At 39.0% G+C, this 24248-nt stretch overlaps 1 protein-coding gene and 1 long non-coding RNA gene across 2 annotated transcripts in view; one reads left to right on the plus strand and one right to left on the minus strand.

Moving 5' to 3' along the window:
• Positions 1-20020, minus strand: part of LOC137654482 (uncharacterized) — a 34708-nt gene extending 14688 nt beyond the window's left edge. The window contains exons 1-2 of the mRNA XM_068388147.1: positions 19924-20020; positions 15758-15807 (exon numbers count right to left, since the gene is read on the minus strand). Of these exons, the coding sequence (XP_068244248.1) occupies positions 15758-15807; positions 19924-20020 (147 nt within the window). The remainder of the gene's footprint in view (positions 1-15757; positions 15808-19923) is intronic.
• The window catches only part of LOC137654483 (uncharacterized), a 107533-nt gene that overhangs the window by 595 nt on the left and 82690 nt on the right, over positions 1-24248 (plus strand). The window lies entirely within an intron of this gene.

Here is a 24248-nt window from a genome sequence, read left to right on the forward strand (position 1 = left end):
CGAGGTAAGAAAAAAAGAATATTACTATTATTACTTGCATAGCTACATTCCTATTTGGAAAAGTAGGATGCTATAATCGGTAAAGTTTTACTGTATTACAGATTCTCATTTCGTAGGTTAGATTGCCCTGTGATACAGTACAATAATACCCTATAATCCCAGGGGCCCCAAGAGGGAAAATAGCAGAGTGATGGAAGGAAACGAGGAAAAATAGAATAGTTAAAGAAAAGTAACATTAAAATAAATATTTCCTTTATAAAATATTAAAAAATAACAAAAGAGATTTTAGTTAGTGCCTAAGTGTACCCTCAAGCAAGAGAGCTCTACTCCAAGACAGTGGAAGACATGGTACCGAGGCTATGGCACTATCCAAGACTAGAGAACAATGGTTTGATTTTGGAGTGCCTTCTCCTAGAAGATCAGCTTACCATAGCTAAAGAGTCTCTTCTACTCTACCAAGAGGAAAGTAGTCACTGAACAATTAAAATGCAGTAGTTACCCCTTTGGGTGACGAAGAATTGTTTGGTAATCTCAGTGTTGTCAGGTGTAAGAGGACAGAGGAGAATATGTAAAGGATAAGTCAGGCTATTCAGTGTATGTGTAGGTAAAGGGAAAGTGAACCGTAACCAAAAAGAAGGATCCAATGCTAGGTATTATAATTACCGGTATACCCTAGACTAGAGAACAATGTTGTTTGATTTTGGAGTATCCTAGAAGAGTTGTTTACCATAGCTAGTCTGTCATCTACCCCTAGACTACCAAGTAGAAAATAGCCACTAAACCAGTACAGTAGTTAACCCTTTGGGTGAAGAATAATTTTTTGGTTATCTTAGAGTTGTCAGGTGTATGAGGAAAAAGGAGAATGTGCAAAGAATAGGCCAGAATATTCTCTGTATTTGCAGGTAAAGGATAATTGAGCTGTAACCAGAGGGGGATTCAATGTAGTAAAATCTGTTCAGTCCAAAGCCAATTAACCTGCTGGCGGTAGTATCTCAACAGGTGGATGGTGCCTTGGCCAACCTACTAATTAATTAGGTTGGGGGAACTTGGTAAATATATAACTTTAATTTTTAGCCCAATACATGAATCGTAAATTTTCCAACTGGTCATCTTGAGTTTTGTCCATTTTTGACCATGAATAGTGGGGAAAATCTTTTTTTTTGGAACCTTAAATGGCAAGTGATTTGCAACGAAATAAGACATGTAGCAGAAATTATTAAAATACTGTACCCAAGGTAAACAGTTGGAAAAATATACACTTCATGTAGGCCTAGGCCTATGTATCATGAAAACAAATTATGATTACCTTGCAATTTATATCTTGTCCCTCAAATGACCTTTGTTACTCTTTACTTGCTCCTCTCGCAAATGAACATAACCTCCTTGCTCCTCTGCTTTGGCAAGCAGTACGTGGATGTTCTGCGTATGCCATGCGAGTCATTATTTTTGTGATAGTTATTATTTTCAGATGACTAAATTTATAAGTATATTGAAATCTCCTGGGGGAATTGCCATTTTTTTTTACAGTAGTCATGCTAGAACTGAATCAAGTGGGCCCAAGGGGGGAAAATTGATGTAAAACATTTAGAAACTTATGCATAAATATTTGGCAGGTCTAATACTGTATGTTAAAAATAGCCAGCTAATGATTGCGTCTTGGGCATAAATATTTGGCAGCTCTAATATGTTAAAAATAGCCAGCTAATGATTGCGTCCTAGGCATAAGTATTTGGCAGGTCTAATATGTTGAAAATAGCCAGCTAATGATTGCGTCTTAGGCGTAAATATTTGGCAGCTCTAATATGTTAAAAATAGCCAGCTAATGATTGCATCTTAGGCATAAATATTTGGCAGCTCTAATATGTTAAAAATAGCCAGCTAATGATTATGTCTTGGGCATAAATGTTTGGCAGCTCCTAATATGTTAAAAATAGCCAGCTAATGATTGCATCTTGGGCATAAATATTTGGCAGCTCTAATATGTTAAAAATAGCCAGCTAATGATTGCGTCTTAGGCATAAATATTTGGCAGTTCTAATATGTTAAAAATAGCCAGCTAATGAGTGCGTCTTGGGCATAAATATTTGGCAGTTCTAATATGTTAAAAATAGCCAGCTAATGATTGCGTCATTCTTAAAACAGAAAAGCTCCCATAAGTGACTGTAAACAACGCATGCGACACCACCAGGGAGCTATTTTTTTTTTGCTTTTGTTATTCGTTAACGTTATTTGACGACAAAACAAATATCTGAAGGAGAAATTTAGGTTAGTAAATAAGTTTATATTTATATTACTTTGTAATTATTTGAAAACAAAAATGCTATTTGGACAAAATACAGTACTAATTGGCTATTAGAAAACTTTTCCAAGCTGAAAGGGCACCCTTGCGAGTGAGTGCAAATCTGCATCTTTAAAAAAAGTTGAGTGTTGTTTACTGTCCGTTGATCTCTGCTGATCTAGAGAAAGTAATCAACGAAAGGGGCTATTTTCTATGGCTCAAGTTTTTTTTTTTTAAAGAGAGGTTAGTGCAGCCAAATTCTCATCCATGGTTATGTAGGGGCTTTGTGTAGTAGGTTAGGCTATTGTACGTCTTGTGTTTTTTAGGACTTTTTGCATTGTAGGTCAGGTCATGTGATGGGGTTTTGGACAAAATGTCTCGGTCAGGTAAGGAACTGGCATACTATGTTAGGTTAGGTTAGATTAGAATGTACTGTATCTTTAATACATTCTTTTATTTTATTCATATTGCAGTATTATTATTGATGACACAAGAACTATCATATATGTGATTAGATTTGTTATGGTGTGATTTACGCACATTTGCCATTTCTAATTGGTGCAGTTCTGTGTTTGGTTTCTCCCGGTCTAGGACCACGTTTTCCCACTGTGAACCTCCCAAGAATTTTATACTGTACTCAGTATACAGCATAGTACTGTATAGGAGGGCTGTTGAAAGAGAAAAGAGTGGTCTGCACCAACAGTAAGGGTAAAGAAAAGCATATACCGTTAAACAAGATTTTCAATATTAAAGTTCTATGGTCAGACTCCTGGAGCGTCTGATAAAATGAAGTGCCACTGTTCAGATCCATTCTTTCATTTGTTTTATTTTTTTCACCTTTCTTATCTATTTCTCTCATCCTATCAATTCTTATGAGTCTTAATACAGTGATACTTTCAATTATTCATATTTCAACCATTATTCAGTATCAGAAATACATTACTGTACTTCATATCAGCCATTTCCTTGAAAAGAATATAGTATGCAAGTGAACAAAATGTTATGTAAGCCTATTAATTCATAAAAATCGGAAATAATTCAAATTCAGAGTCCTTGGTGACTATTTTAAGAAATTTTTTGTAACTTCGAGGACATTGCAAGATGTAGCTCAGGCACTAGTCACAAGCTCATGTACAAGCATTTTAGTCTTTGTTTCTTGATAATTACCTAAATTTTTTAATCAATTAAGACTTCATAAATTCTCTCCAGAAATTCCCACTGATACCTAGTTTAGAATGGCTAATTTAAAGAATTTTACATGAGAAATCAAATTACAAAATTACACTATCCATGTGGAATTGGTCAGCTCCAATGAAAATTCTCACCTGCCTGAAAAATAAAATTTCTAACCCAAAAGTGATTTGAGAAGCCAGAAGCAGTTGTATGTCATCCAGTTGTACCTCTCAAACTTAGAGGTGAGGAGTACAATATGTTAACCGTATGCAATGATAATGGATGTTATTGAAGGTTTAACCTTTTCAGTATTTTAGAGGTTAAAAGTATCTGGTTTCAGTTCCTTTCATCAGAATAGATGCTCACCACAATGTCAGCTGTGGAAGCCCAAACCCCACTGCGGTGCCCAACCACAGCAGTGGCTTCCCCAGTAAACAGGTTAAACTCTCGGTCCTGGGCGGGGATCGATCGGCCGACATGCAAATGCTAGGCTGATATGTTACCACTGTAGCCTAGTAGCCAGTAGGTATGTTTCAATGAAGTTGGAATTATTGTATTTCATTTTCATACAAAGCTGTTGTATCAAATTAGGTTGGGGCTGCCCAATAAGCTTCTTCCTTATAGTCATGACATAGTACCCTAGGGCAGGTTAGGGAAGATAGACGAGAATCCATCTCTGTTTTACTTTATAACTTCAAGTGCTTTATGCTTAGATTAGGTGTAAGGGACTGGCCCCTATTGGGTAGTAAAGTACACGGTTTCCTAGGTTAGGTTAGTTTATGGAAGAAAGGTCTACAGTAGGCTATACTGTAATGAGTTTAGTTACTGATACTGATTAGAAACAAACATTGTATTTTTATGGATAGTTGTATAATGGTTTATGCATTTTAGATCATTACAGTGCAGTGTTTTGTGATTCTGCTGCCTTAAGTGTACTGATTTTCCGAGGTTGTATACAACGCTATGGTAGGCAGGGTAAAACAAAAGTGATTTACGCCTATGAAAATGATATGTGTAAATGCATAAGATATTGGTAAGCATTTATGAAATATATGGCTTATTTTCAGCCAAGGAATTAAAGAATAATGATACAGAAGTAGATTAAAGTATAGATAAATAACTGGGAAAGTATACGACACTAATTTCTTGAGAAATTAGAATATTTTAGCATACAATTACCCTGCTGGTTTCCTCTTTCAGGTGTAGTTATTTTACTAAATGCTTTACTTAAAGTCTTAAGTTTAAGTTAGGCTGACTAGGTTATCTGAGATTCCAGATTCGTCTGCAATAGGCAACTTCAAAGGAAAAACTTTAGGCTTGCAATAACAGTTATGGTGGAAAATGCATGAAAAAGATAAACTGATAATTGAAATGGTGTTTATTTGGTAAGATACTGTATTGAAATATTATTATTGCTGTAAGGTTAATTATCAGATTTTCTTTGCCTATGTTCAAAGGTAGGGTAATATGGCTATATTAGAGATTGTGGTACGTTACACCTGTTAGGCAACTACAGTACTGTAAGGTACAGCATAGAAGCTCATAACCTTGCTTGGCATAGTTACTGACATTTTTTGGTTATGCTGAAGCAATTGCAGGTAGTAGTTTGGCATTTAAAGTAGTGTGTGATTAATCTGCTAGAGAAACTAGGATACGTCATACTTAGCTATCAAAACTTAGGCCTAGGTCAATTAGCCTAAGGTGCCAGTTATGTAATAGGCCAGCATTTGTCTCTTAACCTAAGTCTAGTTCCTGGCTATTTGAACATAGTGAATTTATCAATTTACTAAATCGGTCTTTCTATATTCTATTTGATTTTTGTATGCCACTCTTGGTACGTTATTTAGGATGAATACTGGAGGTAACCCAGAGTTTAACTATTTTCCGTAATAATTTCTGCCTTTGATTAGATTCAAACATTTTTTTTGGGCTCAAGCCATGGCGTCCTGATGGAAGGATCCTATTTGGTAGCTTCCTTGGGTAATCACTACTAGGATTTTCCCAGAGAATTAAACCACAGGTTATCACAGAATTCTAACTTCTGGAGCGAGTATCCTAAGGGTTTCCCCTTAAGACATCGTGTATCAACAGGGGACACGCATGTATTAACGTGCCACATAGCTATCTACACCCCATATAGAGTTAACGCTTCAATATGGCGGACAGAGAGCGGCTGGGAGCTGAGCCGCAGCCAATCTAGATGTGGCGATATCGGTACTCGCGATGTAAACAGACGGACGCCATTGCTTTTGATGATGTCACGTCCGTCCTCATCCTTTTGCTAGTAGCTCGCTCGATTGGACGTTTTTTTCCCTTTGTGCGACTTTATCTGCTTGCATCCTCGCCATGTCTCAACCTTCAGCTTCACCTTCTTCTGGAAAGTTGAGTACAAAGGTTAAAGTATTGTTTAAATAAGCTCTGACCGTAAAGTAAATCTTACTTTTCGAGATATTTGCATAATTGTGGCAGAGCTTTGCCAGACCGGTCAGCGCCATTTTATGACGCTGCTGTTGCTTGCATGCCTTATTTAGTTAGCCGCAACAGCCTTACCGGTATATAAATTACTAATCAGCGCTATTAGTTATTTAGTCTTCATAGCTAGGAACTTTATATCGTGTTTTTGACGCATTAGTTAGGGTCTTCGCTGACCCCATACCAGTAGGCTTTGATTAGCCCCTAGGCCAGTGAGCCTATACCAGTGTTAATGCATGATATTTCAGTGATCCTAGTGTTAGTTATGAAGATTTTGGCATTATTTTACAATACCATTGACAGTGATGCAAGTGTTTTTCGCCTTCAGGGACCATATAGGGGGTAGGTTATCTTGAGTGCCTTGCTAACCTAACCTTATGATAGGACCCCTATATGCTCTCTTCATCCCTAGCCCTAGGGCTTCCCTCTGGTAATCTTGTACCCTATTACATGTGATAGGACAAGACTCCTCAGAGTACTGTATCGCCTCCCCACCTAAGGGAATGACCCCTCCCTTAGTGTTGCGGACCTTAAAGGTAGGATCACCTCCTTTAAGCTGAATCGGTCCTTGACCTTTTCCTTGCGATACGTCTTCTCCCTTCCTTGATTAGGGTCTAACAACCCTAATCCAGGTTAGGTTGGGAGGGCTGGTTTATGTACCTTGCTGAAATATACGCGTGCACCGTTTTTCAGTTGGTCCACCTACTATAGGTTAGGGTGAGCATCTCCCTTCCTAGGTGGCCGCTCTGGTGCATAACCCATCCTTTCTTATAAGAAGACCCTTTCCCCCCCCCAACCTATCTCTTGCCTAGCCTAACCTACCAGTAGGTTAGGCTTCATATGTCCCCTGTCCTACACTCCACCCTAGGCTGGAGTGCTGGACCCCGTGGTGCTCCCAGTGTTGTCCGCTCTGATACATAGACCCTCCATAGTGCTATGGAGTCAGTTATCATTTGGTCGACATGAAGAGTCTCCACCCCTTCTTTGGGTACACCCTGTCCTCTCTTGGACTGCCTTAGCCCCCGGCCATTGCGGCCCCTGCTTAGGATGATAGATTCACCTCTATCATGGTGGTACCTTTTCCAGAGGTGTCTTGACTAGGCTAGTACAGCCTTGCCATCCCACCTCCATCTTTGGTGCTTGTCCCTTGCCGCCTCTACCCCGGCATTACCGCCGCTACGGGTGACTTCCTTATCCTTGCCGCCTTCCCCCGAGTGCCGGGGAATCGCCGCCGGCCGCCGGCTTACCGCCGTGGCCTCTCCATTCCCTCATAGCCTCGGCACACTGCCGACCCCTCCCGGAGTGCCGGCACTAGCAGCCGGCCCCGGCCCCGGCTATGCTCCTTTATCCTTACCCCTGTCACCCTCCGGCTGCCGGAACCGCCGCTCCTTGCCGGCGGCCGCCGCTCCTTTCCGGCGGCCGCCGCTACCGGCTGCCGCCACCCTGGCTTCTTTTGACCATAGAATGATCATTCTTGAATGCCAGAAACTCTGCTCGAGCGGCTTCCGGCGTGCCGGGGGTATGCCGGACCCGTCCGGAGGCGGCAAGATGCCTTGCACCCCTTCTCTCAGCTATCTTTACTAGCGATAGCTCCTAAAAACCGCACCTAGACGGCTTGTTAACGCAGACAAACTGGTACGGAATCGTACATTTTGTTCAGTTTTCACTCTGTCTTCTTGCGTGTTTCATCTTTCCAGCACGCTACGTGTAATTGGCACGTCTGGTTGCCGGAACCTTACTAGGATCTCATGATCCCCAGACTTTCTTGATAAGATTTTAAGCCTAGTCTATAATATGGTTATTCTAGATGGAATTCCCATTATCAAGACACCTTCCATGGAGGCCTACGGCCACCTGGGACTGTCCGATGCTACGGCAACCAGCCGGGCGGGTTACACGAGGCATGCGTCTGTCTCCTTTCACCCACCCTTCTGTGCATCACAATTAATTTAAGTTAATATTAACTTGTTAATAATTAACTTTATATACGAGCCATATTATGAATCTACAATACTCATCGTCTCTTTCTTTTACGGGAGGAGTACGTCATGTGTGACCACGACTTCTGCGCGGTCCGTCGGCCACACTTCTATGGACACACGGCGTGTAGGACACACGCCCCTTGTGCTCACAAGAGAGGGGATCTCAAGTACTGGGGCCCCACCACCTGTTCGGTCTGCCAAGAATGCTTACAGAAAGCATTCTATGATTCTCCCTCAGCGGAGATTCGGGACACTGCTCGGGACAACCTACGCAAGTGGGTACGTGGCTTTCAGAAGAACGCCACTGGACCATACCTAGCCACAGAAGAAATGAGGTCTTTGCTGTTCCCAAAGGCCTCTCCAGACTCAGTGGTCCCAGTCGAACAGATCCCCGTAGTCCAGATTACAGTGGAACCTGATGTTGTCATGGCTCAGTCCATGAATGATTGTCACCTGGATTCAGAACATGATGAACGCATGTCAGAGATCTCGGAGGACACCGAGAAAACCCTTATGGCCCAGGGTGAAGGGGAGGATGATGAAGAAGAGGACCGGGTAGTGTATACCGAGTCCGATAAGGAGGATGCCCCTCCCTCCATCCCCCCTCCTACTCCTACACCGACGGAAGTGTCTCTCCCGTCTACGTCCTCCACCACGACTCCTCTACCTACGGCACAGGATATGATTCGGCTCATTGAATCCGTGATGGAGCAGAAGCTCCAAGAAACTTACCAGATCATTCGGTCGATGGGAGGTTCCAAGGAATCTCGCAAAATCTCCATCAAGGACCTCCCCGCATGCTCGAGCGACAATCCGTGGCGATTCGCCGAGCATATGGTCATCGCTGACGACAAGATCTTCGTCAGCGATAAGATCGGTTCCATACCCCTGGAAGAAGTGGAGTTCTTCCCCCGCTTTGAGGCGTATCCGGACTGTTACGTCCGTCTACGTTCAGAACCATCCTCAAAGGAAGAGACCGAACCGAAGGAGAAAATAGTGTTCGATCTCTCGAAGGCCCAGGCTATGCTTGCCAAAGCGCTTAAGAGCAGAGGCTTTACCTGCTCTGGACTTCCGGCTCTGAGCAAGAAGTACCCCACCTACATTGCGCCCGATGAAGTGGTGATACCCTTCACGGAAAAGGCCTTCGCTGCCTGCTTTAAGGCTGTAGAAGAAGGGAAATCCTGCCCTGCATTGGAGGAATGCAGACCTTTCTCCGCAGTCACCCCGCCCGACACCAAACACTGGAAGGATGTGCAACACACCTTCGTGGTGGGCAAACTAGATCCTGACGTTGCTGGACGTCAGTTTAATGAGGACCTCCCCAAGCTAAACGATCACCTCCTTCGTAGGGAACAGGAAACGAAGGAGAGGCTGGCAGCATCTCTCACTCTCCAGGTCCAGATGGACGTAATGGCTGGCGACACCAGAGTCCCTGACCATTACATGGTCCTTGCCAAATCTCATATGGCAACCTTAGTCAAGGATCTGTACCACTTCATGCGAGCTCGTAGAGCCTGCAGAGAATTCGTGTTCTCCAGTGCCACTGTCAGACACGAACCCCGGAAACTGATTTCCTCCAACATCTGGGGCAAGTACCTCTTCCCGTCTGATCTAGTGAAAGAGATCACAGACAAGGCCGCATCTGAGAACAGGAACCTTCTCAACAAATGGGGCATGTCTAGGAAGAGAAAGCCCTCTCAGGATGACGGTCCTCAGCCTAAGAGGAAGCAGTCGAAGCATAGACCCCAGCAACGTCAGCACAGACGTCAGTTTCCGGCACCCGCTACTCCCCAAGTGGCCGCTCAGCCGCCACAGACCTTTCAGTTGGTCCCACAGCCGGTTTTGTCCTCATCACCGGCCTTCAACCCCGCCTTCGAGCAGCACTCCACTACCTTTCGTCCCAAAGGTAGAAGCTCAGGCAGGGGTTCCGGCAGAGATTCCTCTCGCCGGCCCTCCAGAGGCAGAGGAGGACAGGGAGCTAGCGGCCGAGGCAGCAAGTCCTCGGGACCCCAGAAGCAATGAAGTGCTTCCGGTGGGAGGAAGACTCCGCCACTTCCAGGATCGTTGGACCTTCGACTCCTGGGCACACAGCATCATCAAGAAAGGTCTGGGCTGGAGCTGGGCGCAACCACCCCCAACCTTCCAGCAATTCTTCCAACGTTCAACCCCCCTCCTGGAAGAATATGTGCTAGACCTCTTGAACAAGAAGGTGATAAGAAGGGTGAAGTCTACAAGGTTCCAAGGGAGACTGTTTTGTGTCCCCAAGAAAGACTCAGACAGACTCAGAGTCATTCTGGACTTATCCCCCCTCAACGTATTCATATCGAACAACAAGTTCAAGATGCTGACTCTTCAACAGATCAGAACCCTCCTGCCTCGAGGGTCTTTCACGGTCTCGATAGACCTGGCGGACGCATACTGGCACATACCAATGAACCATCACGCTTCCTCCTACCTAGGATTCCGACTCCAACGGAAAAGCTATGCCTTCCGGGCCATGCCCTTCGGACTCAACGTGGCCCCTCGGATATTCACAAAGCTAGCGGACGCAGTAGTACAACAGCTCCGCATCCGAAACGTCCAGGTGATGGCCTACCTCGACGACTGGCTAGTGTGGGCGCCCTCACCCGAGGATTGTATAGAATCCTGCAGAAAAGTTACCCAGTTTCTCGAACACCTGGGATTCCAGATAAACGCGAAAAAGTCTCGCCTATCTCCAGCTCAGAAGTTCCAATGGTTAGGCATCCACTGGAATCTTCAGTCACACCGCCTTTCCATTCCAGCAAAGAAAAGGAAGGAAATAGCAGGGTCTGTCAAGCGACTGTTAAAATCCAAACGGATCTCAAGACGCCAGCAGGAACAAGTTCTAGGCTCTCTACAGTTCGCCTCGATCACAAACCCAGTGCTTCGTGCACAGCTAAAGGATGCAGCGGGAGTCTGGAGACGTTCCGCATCCATCGCTCGAAGAGACCTCAAGAGACGGCTCCCAAGCAGACTTCGACTTCTTCTAAAGCCGTGGTCAGAAGCGAGGGCCCTAAAAAGGTCCCTTCATCTCCAACACCCACCTCCATCTCTCAACATCCATAGGGACGCATCGTTGGAGGGTTGGGGAGGTCACTCCCACCAAAAACAGGCTCAAGGCACTTGGTCTCCCCTATTCAAGACGTTTCACATCAACATCTTGGAGGCCATGGCGGTTCTTCTGACGCTGAAGAAACTCTCCCCGCCCCCGTCGATACACATTCGCCTGACCCTGGACAGCTCTGTGGTAGTGCGTTGTCTCAATCGCCAGGGCTCAAGATCGCCCAAGATAAATCAGGTGCTCCTGACAATCTTCCGTCTGGCAGAAAGGAAGAAATGGCACCTGTCTGCAGTTCACCTACAAGGATTCCGCAATGTGACAGCGGACGCTCTATCTCGGACAAACCCGATAGAGTCGGAATGGTCTCTAGACGCAAGATCATTCTCCTTCATCTCTCACCGAGTCCCAGAACTCCAGATCGACCTCTTCGCAACGAGCGACAACCATCAACTTCCTCGATATGTAGCCCCGTACGAGGACCCCAAAGCGGAAGCGGTGGACGCCATGACCTTGGATTGGAACAGATGGGCCAAGATTTACCTGTTCCCTCCCACCAATCTTCTGCTGAAAGTCCTCTCCAAATTGAGAACCTTCAAAGGGACAGCAGCTCTAGTGGCTCCCAAGTGGCCCCGCAGCAACTGGTACCCCTTGATCCTGGAGATGCAGCCAACGCTGATCCCCCTCCCGGACCCAGTTCTCTCCCAGCAAATACAGAAGTCGACTGTCTTCGCTTCATCATCGAAAATCAAGGACCTTCATCTCATGATTTTCTCACCCTAGCCGCTAAGAAAAGGTTTGGGATTTCGAAGGAGAGTCTAGACTTCCTCGAGGAATACAAGACCGAATCCACGAGAAGGCAATACGAATCGTCTTGGAGGAAATGGGTCTCCTTCGTCAAGGCAAAGAACCCCTCGAAAATCACCATAGATTTTTGCATGTCCTTCTTCATTCACCTTCATGGACAAGGCTTGGCAGCCAACACGATTTCTACTTGCAAATCGGCCTTGACTAGACCTTTGTCATACGCCTTCCAAATAGATCTGTCTAGCGACATCTTCAACAAACTACCGAAGGCCTGTGCCCGTTTACGACCGGCACCCCCTCCGAAACCAATCACTTGGTCTCTAGACAAAGTTCTCCACTTCGCCTCCAACTTGGACAATGATTCATGCCCTCTTAAGGCCCTGACTCAGAAAGTTATATTTCTCTTCGCTCTAGCTTCGGGAGCCCGAGTCAGCGAAATAGTGGCACTATCTAGAGAAGAGGGACATATCGTTTTCAACGATTCAGGAGACCTCTCCCTCTTCCCTGATCCGACGTTTCTCGCAAAGAACGAATTACCTACCAAACGATGGGGCCCGTGGAGGATATGCCCCTTGAAGGAAGATGCCTCTCTATGTCCAGTAGAGAGCCTTAAGGTCTATCTTCATAGAACTTCAAACTTTGGTGGAGGCCAACTCTTCAAAGGAGAAACATCGGGCAGCGACCTGTCACTGAAACAATTGAGAGCTAAAATCACCTACTTCATTCGCAGAGCGGATCCAGACAGTACACCCGCTGGTCATGATCCTAGGAAAGTCGCTTCGTCTCTGAATTTCTTTCAGAGTATGGATTTCGAAAGCCTCAAGAACTATACAGGCTGGAAATCCTCGCGTGTTTTCTTTAAACATTATGCGAAACAAGTGCACGAAGTGAAACATTTTGTGGTAGCCGCAGGTAGTGTTATGAAACCTGCTCTGAACTCTGCTTAGAACAGTGAGTTATTAGGGACTCTAACTCGTCGGGTGCCTATGTTGACCCTCAAGTGATACGTAGTGAAGCAGAAACCACCTTGTGCTTTCTTTAACTGTTCTTACCTCAGGTGAAATGTCATAGTAGATTACCACATGAGTGCTACATGCCACGTGCATGACGTGTGTTACATAAAGACTAACGTTCCGTAGAACGAGTGCCTACTAATACTTGATTCTTCCCTTTCAGACTCAAGAGCACGCCTTTATGACTATGTACATTTTTATCAATGTAAATGTTTTTTACTATTTATTGCATGACATGTATTGATTTACCTGCAATTATCTAATAAAATGTCTATTTTATTACTTGTGCGTCTCCCTTGCTCCTTTCTTACTATGAAATATACTAATTGTCATAGTTTTATTACCCTTTATTCTTGGTTAAGGAAAATGCCAGGATTTACTCCGGGCATTTATTTATATAGAGCAAGTAAGTTTCCTTAGCGAATACTTACTCAGTTATGAAGATGAGTCAACTCCATGCACGAAGTGTACAACCACCACTTCTTCAAGCTTGTTTCGACGCGAATACCAAATCGCTCTGACTTATCTTCTGGATCTCATTGTTCCTTCAGCCTATATGAATAGCCTTCCCATGACCACTTTGATCTCAGCATAGCCCGTGGGGACTTCCATGCCAGGGGGGCAGGAAGGCAACTGCCTCACGGTAGCTCTAGTATAGACCACTATGCTTTCGGCTCAATGTTTTAGCACTCACTTATAAAGGGGAAAAAGTCTACCACGATACACTAATTCTCTGGTACTCTTCCATCAGGACGCCATGGCTTGAGCCCAAAAAACGGATTTTGAGCGAAGCGAAAAATCTATTTTTGGGTGAGATAGCCATGGCGTCCTGATGGACCCGCCCTGTCTGTTATCAGGTCCCGCCCTGCGCCGCTGTATCATGGTGATGAGCGAGCTCCAGACTTACGGATGAGGACGGACGTGACGTCATCAAAAGCAATGGCGTCCGTCTGTTTACGTCGCGAGTACCGATATCGCCACATCTAGATTGGCTGCGGCTCAGCTCCCAGCCGCTCTCTGTCCGCCATATTGAAGCGTTAACTCTATATGGGGTGTAGATAGCTATGTGGCACGTTAATACATGCGTGTCCCCTGTTGATACACGATGTCTTAAGGGGAAACCCTTAGGATACTCGCTCCAGAAGTTAGAATTCTGTGATAACCTGTGGTTTAATTCTCTGGGAAAATCCTAGTAGTGATTACCCAAGGAAGCTACCAAATAGGATCCTTCCATCAGGACGCCATGGCTATCTCACCCAAAAATAGATTTTTCGCTTCGCTCAAAATCCGTTTATTTATACGAGCACTGCACATTCAGGAATTACCTCAGTGGTAAGATCATAGCCTTGAATACCTGCAAGTTTTAACCAACTTCCCGATCCACCAGCTGACTCAATTGATATCATTTAATTCAAATTACCTCTGAGTAAATGTATGATAAAAATCGACACAAAATCATGTTCAGTAGAAGTAAATTTGTTGTTGCTGTATATATAGTAGTACCTTGGTTTACAAATGACTTAATTAAGATTAAAATTCAAATGGGTTTACGAGCATTGCATCATTTTGCAAGCAGATTTCTTTTTTCTTATGCGCATTTTTGTTAGGACAAGTACTAACGGAACTTAACTAAAATTAGTTATGCGGTGCCCGATCCACGTGATGTGTTCACGCCTTGTTCGTGTAAGTTATACTCCATTTTCATGCCATTTTAAAGAAAAATCAAAAGCTGTTAACTCTAAATAGGTTCCTTTTGAAGGTAAGAATGTAAAGTATAAAGATTACCAAGTGTCCATTAAGCATCAGATAAGTGATCCAGTTAGTGATGATTAACGTTATTCGAAAGAGAACCCCTGATATTTAACCAGTAATGTTCTTGGAGGGAGATTTTCCTTCCAAACTGTAATCCCCTCCTCCTCTCTGGTCTCCCACACGCCACCACTCTCCACGGAGGTAAGGTGTGATTTGATTTATCAATATTTTTTTTTTTTTTTTTTTTTTTTTTGTCTCTTCATGAACTACTGATTTGTACTCATTTCTGATGGTAGGGGTTGTAGTTTTCTCACCAGACTCCATTACATACATTTAGAAATTAGTCTATATGTGTATTTATGAACTTGTGGAGTGCATTCTGTGAATTTCCTTTATTATGGGGAAAATATTTTTAGAATATGAGCATTTTAGGTTATGAGGTTAATCCTGGAAATAATTACTGTGAACATGTAAACCAAGGTACTACTGTATGCATAGTTATATGTATAGACAATCCTATATAAATATATGTATATATATATATATATATATATATGCTGTATATATATATATATATATATATGTGTGTGTTGTGTATATATATATATATATATATAAATGCTGTATATATATATATAGATATATATATATATATATATACATACATACTGTATATATATACAGATATATATATATATATATATATATACATACATACATACATACTGTATATATATACAGATATATATATATATATATATATACATACATACTGTATATATATACAGATATATATATATATATATAATATATATATATATATATATATACTGTATATACATACATACTGTATATACATACATACTGTATATATATATATATATATATATACATATATGTATATATATATATATATATATATACATACTGTATATATATACAGATAGATAGATAGGTATATATAAAATTGAAAATGTTCTAAAACTTTCATGAGGCTTTAATTCATCGAAAGGATTACCCTGAATGTCCTTCTCGTCCCCAAGTTCTATTAATCCAAATTTGATAAATACTCAGAGGGATTTTAATAACATTGATTTCTATTATATTGCCAGATTTTCAAACTACTTTCTCGGTTTCGTTACTAATGTCATAATGTTCTTATTCCTGAATATTTCAAAGGTGATTTTGAGTTTTTACTTACTCTTTTTAGGCAGATTTTAAAGCCCAGGGGTGACTTCTCACAGATGGCTTCTGGAAAAAAAAGCAGAATGTTAATTTTTTATATCCATGTTACTGCTACCTAAATTGTTTTATTAAGCTTGAAATAATTATTGTTTTGAAGAAGTACTCTTCTAAATAGCTAATACGTTATGATCTCAAAATAGATATAACAGAACCAACTCTCTCTCTCTCTCTCTCTCTCTCTCTCTCTCTCTCTCTCTCGAATTACGGCATGACAGTATAATTAATTTCTTAGAAATTATACAGGCAGGGCTCATTTATCATTTTTAATTTTCTTCACGCTGTAGTAACTTGTGCGGCTAAGTTTTTAGGTAACTGGTGAGCTTTTTAATGAATTATGTTGACTATCGTTCCCATGATAAGTTGAATTTTAGGCCTAATCGTCTTATTGTGCACGTGATTTATAATTATGTATCCGTTATTTCATAGCATCAATCAATCACCATAATTAATGTTTGTCAGAATTTCACTATTGGTATAAACTGTTTTCTTGTCTCGCCAATTGTTCATCTAGTCGTATTGAACGGCTTATATGTATAGGCCTACAGTTTATTGGTGAAATACTTAAAATGTAGGTGAGGCTTTTTTAAGAACTTGTCAATTTGCTAACATCGTCATAGTTACAGCTTTTAATTTTCCCTTGTGGATTTCCCCCCCCCCCCTCTCTCTCTCTCTCTCTCTCTCTCTCTCTCTCTCTCTCTCTCTCTCTCTAGCAGTAAATCATAAACATTCTGGCTTTCTCTTAATCTTCCCCTGTGGCTTTTCGATTGATACACCATTCTCTCTCTCTCTCTCTCTCTCTCTCTCTCTCTCTCTGTGCTAAATTGTTAACTTTCTAGCTTTTAATTTTCCCTTTTGAATTTTGTTTTGAAGGTAATTTTGTATAATATTTCAAAGATTATTAACCTTCCGGGTCTCAACTAGTCTCACTAAGATCGAGATATAGAGAACATAGGTCTAGACTTTAATTAGGATGACCATTCATGATTCCATACGTTCAAATGGGAAGCCATAATATCGGATTTTCGCGGGTTTCCCTTGTCCCTTTTACGTTTCTTATGGATTAATTGGACTTTTCTTTTTAGATAAATTTGTTTTTATGTTATTAAGAATAGATCATTGCTTGATAAAGTCTTATCCCAGGCTTATTTCTTGCTGAAGTGACACTGCAATATTAAATGCAGAGTAGGTCTCTCTCTCTCTCTCTCTCTCTCTCTCTCTCTCTCTCTCGCTCTGTGTGTATGTGTGTGTGTGTGTGTGTGTGTGCGCGCGCTTTTTAAAATACAAAATGGTTATGCATTAGCGATGTCTGAAATGTTGGACAAAATCCCGATTTTTTAAATTAACTTTTTGTGTGTATCGAAAGCTAATTTTCCATTTTAATAATCCTGTCGACGATACGACGGAACATTTTAAATTTCATTTCGGACCATCATTTATCTAAATCAAATTTGAGAGTCTGAATATGATATTTCACGGATGAATTTCGCTTTGCAGTTTCAGGACCAAGTGATTTTCATGAGTACGGAAAAAAAAAAATGTTGCAGGAAAAAAACGAAATATGATCTTTGATATATATAAGATTAACTTTATATATTTTAAGATAAACATCCATTGTCTGAAGTTGACAGATGTTTGCGGTGTTATTGGAATTAAGATTTTTTTTTTTCAATTTATATTTTATCTCTACTAAAAGGTTTTGGTGGCAGCTACGTTGGAATTGTTGTTGAATATATTCTGTGTTTTTAAAACTGGTGGAATTGGTGGTAATATTAATTGATGTATAAATACAGAAATCTGTTGATATATATATATATATATATATATATATATTATTTATATATGTATATATATATACACACAAACACACACATATATTTATATATATATATATATATATATTTATGTATATATATATATATATATACACATATATATATGTATATATATACATAATGTATATATATATATATATATATGTGTGTGTGTATATGTATATATATGTGTATATTTATGTATATATATGCATTATATGTATGTATATATATGCATTATATATATATATATATATATATGTGTGTGTGTGTGTGTGTGTATTTATATTTTAATTAGTCACTCGTACGACCAAACGAAATTTACTTTCTATATTGTATATGAATTAAATAATGCATAGTGATTAATATGATTTGCGTAAGAAATAAAAAAAACAGTTTAGAATTTTTTTTAAAAACTTAAAACTAATATTAAATGACGATTTCCAATTTTGTATGGAAATTATTTTTAAATTTGTATGGTAATTATATGTAGGCCTATCTTAATTGAAATATGGGGAATTAACTGTTTAGTGAACTTTGAAGTTTGAAGAATTTTATCAAAATAAAAAAAAAGGAACACATAGTTTGAGGGAAAACATACAAGTTTAAAGGTAATCCACAAAGTTTGAATTGAATATGATAATGACAGGTTGGTATTAGTAATAATAACTGGTTATTTCTAATTTTCCACTTCCAACTCAGTTTCATGGTTCTCTCTCTCTCTCTCTCTCTCTCTCTCTCTCTCTCTCTCTCTGCTGAATTGTTAACTTTCTAGCTTTTAATTTTCCCTTGTGAATTTCCGACACACACACACACTCTCTCTCTCTCTCTCTCTCTCTCTCTCTCTCTCTCTCTCTCTCTGTGGTTAATCGCATTCCCCGATCTAAGCGATACATATTATAGCAAAAGATCTTCCATGAATACCAAAAGCAGAACAAACTCTCTCTCTCTCTCTCTCTCTCTCTCTCTCTCTCTCTCTCTCTCTCTGCTGAATTGTTAACTTTCTAGCTTTTAATTTTCCCTTGTGAATTTCCGACACACACACACACTCTCTCTCTCTCTCTCTCTCTCTCTCTCTCTCTCTCTCTCTCTTGGTTAATCGCATTCCCCAATCTAAGCGATACATATTATAGCAAAAGATCTCCCATGAATACCAAAAGCAGAACAATCAGCAATTAACATCAAGAGCGTCCAATTGCTTAATACGATTTATTTGATAACACTGATAATACACGTGCGGGGTAGATCCTGGCTGCATATTTGTTTACTAATTAAAAATTAATGTTAATCACGCTAATGAACATCCTGGAGTCCTTGCAAGGAAAAAAAGGATCGGTTGATGTCGTGTCGAAATAGATAGGCAGTGTTGTCGTAATTTCGCCTTCAAAAACCAAGCATTATATTAATGATCTTAATGTGCATTAATGCTCCTGTGGAGATCAATAGACGGGTATTTACTTTGGCATCCAATAGCGTAGTATTTTGAAGTGGGCTTGTCTTAATTCATTCATTATTTATAACAATGTGCGGTAATGATATTGACAGTATCATTAGTAATTATAATGATATTGATGATATTAATGATTATATTATTAGTAATGATAATGATGATATTATTAGTAATGATAATATTTTTAATGATAATGATATTAATGGTGATTATAATATTAATGAATATGATGATGATATTATTATTGATAATGATGATAATACTAGTACTAGTAATGAGGATGATGATGATGATAATAGATCACACACTGACTGATACCTATATCTTCCTTCCACCGTAGGTAGGGGATGATTTTAAAAGTCACCTACCGGTAGTAATTTTCATTCAACAATCTATATACAGTACATGTACAGTGGTAAAGATATATGAATGTATTTTATTACACTAAATACCTATTTTTTTTTCCCGAAACGTCAGTGATATTGAATACTTTAATCAATATTAGCCTTGAAGAATGTTGATGTGGCCGATCGACTCTATAAACATGGTTTTCATATCATAGATATATTTTTTTATAGAAGACTATAAAAATGGCTCTTGGAGCTAATGAATAAAGATATTGAAAGGAGGATAGGTATTTGTATGAAGAGGGGGAGGGGAGACCAGGATAGATATAGGGGGCGTGGCTTAGGCTGATGTGAGTTTGAAAATACAATTCGAGTGAGATTTTGATTTATTGCCTGATTAAAATTTCACTGGCAGTGAGATAATGGACGGGAATAAAGCGTGGGACATATGGAGAAAGGGTATAACGATACAAAAAGCATGCAGAGAGATACAGTGATTGAAGGGAGTACTTACTGGCGAAGAAATTAGGACCGTAGATGGTTTCTGAGGGATGGACGCGTCCCAACCTCCCGAAGAGAAACACTACTACAATGATAAGAGGCGCCTTCATCCTTCCTGTCTCTTGATTGTCTGTGTTCAGAATAATCAGGATATGGATAATGTCCTTTTATTTATCCCTCGCTTTGACATAGACCACCCATTCTCCCTCTCCCTCTTTCTCTCCCTAGTTTTTATATAAGTATTACTTCTTGTGGTTACGCCAATTGGTTGCGTCTCCCTCGGGTGTGGTTCAGGTGGTTAATGTCCAATCGAGTCCTTGAGAGGAAGATCCTGTTTTACTGATTAATTGTGTTCAGATCAAAGGATCAATGGATGATATGCATTTGCCTTTGTATTAGCTATTGTTTGACAGTGACGTTAGGATAACCTTGGGATCCTTGATTTTGTTGAATGACTATGTTTTCAGATGATTATTATTATTATTATTATTATTATTATATGTCTGTATAGTTTTATATATATACATATATATATATATATATCTATATTATATATATATATATATAGATATATGTGTATACATATAATATATATATATATATATATATATATATTGGGATGTGCATATATATGTATACAGATAGATAGATAAATTTAAAATCAAACAACGAACATACATGTTAAGTTACTTAATCCCCAACTTATTCTACGATGAACATCTTAGAATTAAACACACTCCGTAATTTCAATTAACTTGTAAAACGAATTGTTTATTCACTATATAATTAGAACTAATATCCTGTCATCGACTCGAACATGATAACCTTCAAGGTTATTAAACAGAGACACCGCTAAACACAGGTTAATATATAGTCATGATAAACCGCATCCCCGGTGTGTCTTGTGTGCCAACTATGTACGCCCCAAGGATTTATTTATATTCCAGTCAAGTCATTATTTTTTTATATTTGTAGGAACCTTAGTAACCCACATGTCTTTTAGGTCCTTCATGTCGTACACACGTACGCATAATTTAGATCGTATGCTTGCGCTCACAAGCTCACACATATACAGTGTGTGTAAATATATATATATATATATATATATATGTATATATATATATTTATATATATGTATATATTTATATATGTATGTTTATATATATATATATATATATACATACACATATACAGACATACACATACATACATACATATACATATATTTATATATATATATATAATATATATATATATATAAATATATGAATATATATATATATACATATATATGTGTGTGTGTGTGTGTGTGTGTGTGTATGTGCGCGCGTTTATCATTGATCATAGCTCATATCATTATCAACATTACCTTAAATGCCGTGCATATACACGTGTGTTCTGTACAGAAATCTGTTGTCATTTCCACATTGACTATTATCTGAGATTTGTTTGCCTAATGTCAACTAAGATTTAGATCATGGCATTTATAGCGTTAACATAAAAGAAATTAACATCAGTCATAAAACTTGATTTCTCTTTGGGTGAACTGAAATATATATTTTGGAAATTCTGTAATTAGATATTTATTTATCTCGAGATCGCTGAAACCTCTTTATTTTATTTATTTTATATATTTATGGATCTTTGGAATAAATCAAGGAATACACCGGACTCCTGAAATGTTCCTTTCCTCACTGGGCTATTTTTCCCTGTTGGAGCCCCTGGGCTTATAGCATCTTGCTTTTCCAACTAGGGTTGTAGCTTGGATAGTAATAATAATAATAATAATAATAATAATAAAATGTTTTGATTGGTACAGCGAGTACTTCAGTTTACAGAATATCGCCATCAGCAACTGCATAGCGACGAGTCCCCCAAATGTACAGAGGAGGAAATCCAATTCGTATTGCAATATATGACCTGACAAGGATAGGCCAATCATAAACAATACAAAGTGTATTTGCACGGAACGCGTATATAGTCCAGGTTACAAGCTCAGGCATTGCATAAAGCTCGCTTACCGTAAAGTTATTGCTTGTAAAATGAAGCTGGGATTCTACAGAGACCAGATGAATGACTGGTTGCAGGCGTCCGAGCAGAGGAAACAAACAAAAGGGCCTTGATTGATCAAAAGTCTTTCAAGACCATTACATTCTGGTCTTCGTTTGCGTGTAGAGGTGGGGTGGGGTTGGGGGTGGGGGAGGGGGGGGTGGGGGGGATTGAGAAAGAGGCGCGGGAAGACCACAAGTGTGTTTTTTTTATCCAATAGTTTTCCTTTTTATTTATAAATCTAATTTACCTTCCCTAGAAAAATTGCCATTAAATATGTTGATGGGCAGATTTATAAGATTTATATTAACCAAGTCTTAGTTATCAGTTATTTACCCGTTTTGTTAATGATTTCTTTATTCAAGCTAGTTTTCCCATCTTTTCTTGGAATTTTTGGGAGAGCGATTAATCCAGTTCTGAGAAATATTGCTTAAACGATTGGATTATTCTTTGTTCCTTAACATTACCTAAACGATTGGATTATTCTTTGCTCTATTGGATTACCTGAATGATTGGATTATTCTTTGTTCCATGAGATTACCTAAACGATTGAATTATTCTTTGTTCCTTAAGATTACCTAAACGATTGGATTATTCTTTGTTCCATGGGATTCCCTAAATTGGATTATTCTTTCTTCTATGGGATTCCCTAAACGATTGGATTATTCTTTGCTCTATGGGATTACCTAAACGATTGGATAATTCTTTGCTCTATTGGATTACCTAAACGATTGGATTATTCTTTGCTCTATTGGATTACCTAAACGATTGGATTATTCTTTGCTCTGGGATTACCTAAACGGCAATCAAAGCTAAGTCTTATATCAGCTGTTCAAAATAAGCACATCACCATATTGTTAGAATCAATATTTGAATTTCCCTCCGCCAATTTTACAATACACTTTGGGAGTCAGAAATGCTCATCATGTCTGGCCAACAACAGCAGTTATGACTCTAGTCTATATTATCTTATTCGTTGTTCCGTTTCATATTGCATCTATTTCACTGACTTATGCAAACCCAATTGTATATCTCTGCGATATCACTGTAACGGAACTTTCATTTCAAGAATACGAGGCAGGTTGTTGTCGGAGAGGCCTAGTGTGTTGTTAGACACACACACACACACACACACACATATATATATATATGTATATATATATATATATATTATGTATGTATGTGTGTATGTGTATATATATTTTCATATATATATATATATATATGTATATATATATTTACATATATATGTGTATATATATATATATATATATAGTGTGTATACATATATATACTGTATATATTAAGGCATATCCACGAAAGGCGATGGTACTAGAGAAAATGAAACGTCTTCTCTCATTTATTCTTTGCGTGCTGTGCCAGGAACTTGTAGCCTTCAAAAGCCTAAGAACATAAGCTAGTTGAACCTCACCAGAGAGGTATGGAAAGAATAATAATGGGAATAACATTAAAAGAACGAAGAAGAGGAACATGGATACGAGAGCAAACTAAAGTAGAGAATATTCCAATAACCAGTAAGATAAAAAAAAAAAAAGACGTGGATAGAACATAGAATGAGAATGGCATAATAATTGAAAAAAAAAAATCGCAGAATGGGTCCCTAGTTATTGCAAACGAAGTAGGGGAAGGGGGAAAAAATTATGGATTGACGAGATAAGAAAATTTGTGGGTGTAGACTGGTATAGAAAGACTACACAAACGGAAGTCTTAAAGACATATGTGAGGCCTTTGTCCTGTAGTGGAATGGTTATGGGTGATAACGATGATGTGTGTATATATATATATATATATATGTATATATATATAAATATATATATATTATATATATATAAATATAAATGTATGTTTATGTATGTATATATATATACTTATGTATATGTATATATATATATATATATAGTATGTATATATATGTATGTATACATGCTTTTATATATATATATATATATATATACTGTATATGAATATTTATATATGCATGTATATGTGTATATGTATATTTGAATATTCATATATGTATGTGTATATATACACGTATATGTATATAATTATATATATATATATATATATATATACAGTATATATATATATAATTACTATCATAGACATAGATAATTATCCTTTTGTGCGCTCGAATGCCGAAGTAACTATAGCATAGAATAAGGCATTGAAGGCCATTGGCAACCTAGTGATTATCACCAGAGTTGATAATGATCATGCAATCGCAGAAGTGAAGAAAATGAGTCACGCAAGAGAACCAGTGACGCA

Source organism: Palaemon carinicauda, chromosome 15 (genome assembly GCF_036898095.1).
Source record: "Palaemon carinicauda isolate YSFRI2023 chromosome 15, ASM3689809v2, whole genome shotgun sequence".
Classification (NCBI taxonomy): domain Eukaryota; kingdom Metazoa; phylum Arthropoda; class Malacostraca; order Decapoda; family Palaemonidae; genus Palaemon; species Palaemon carinicauda.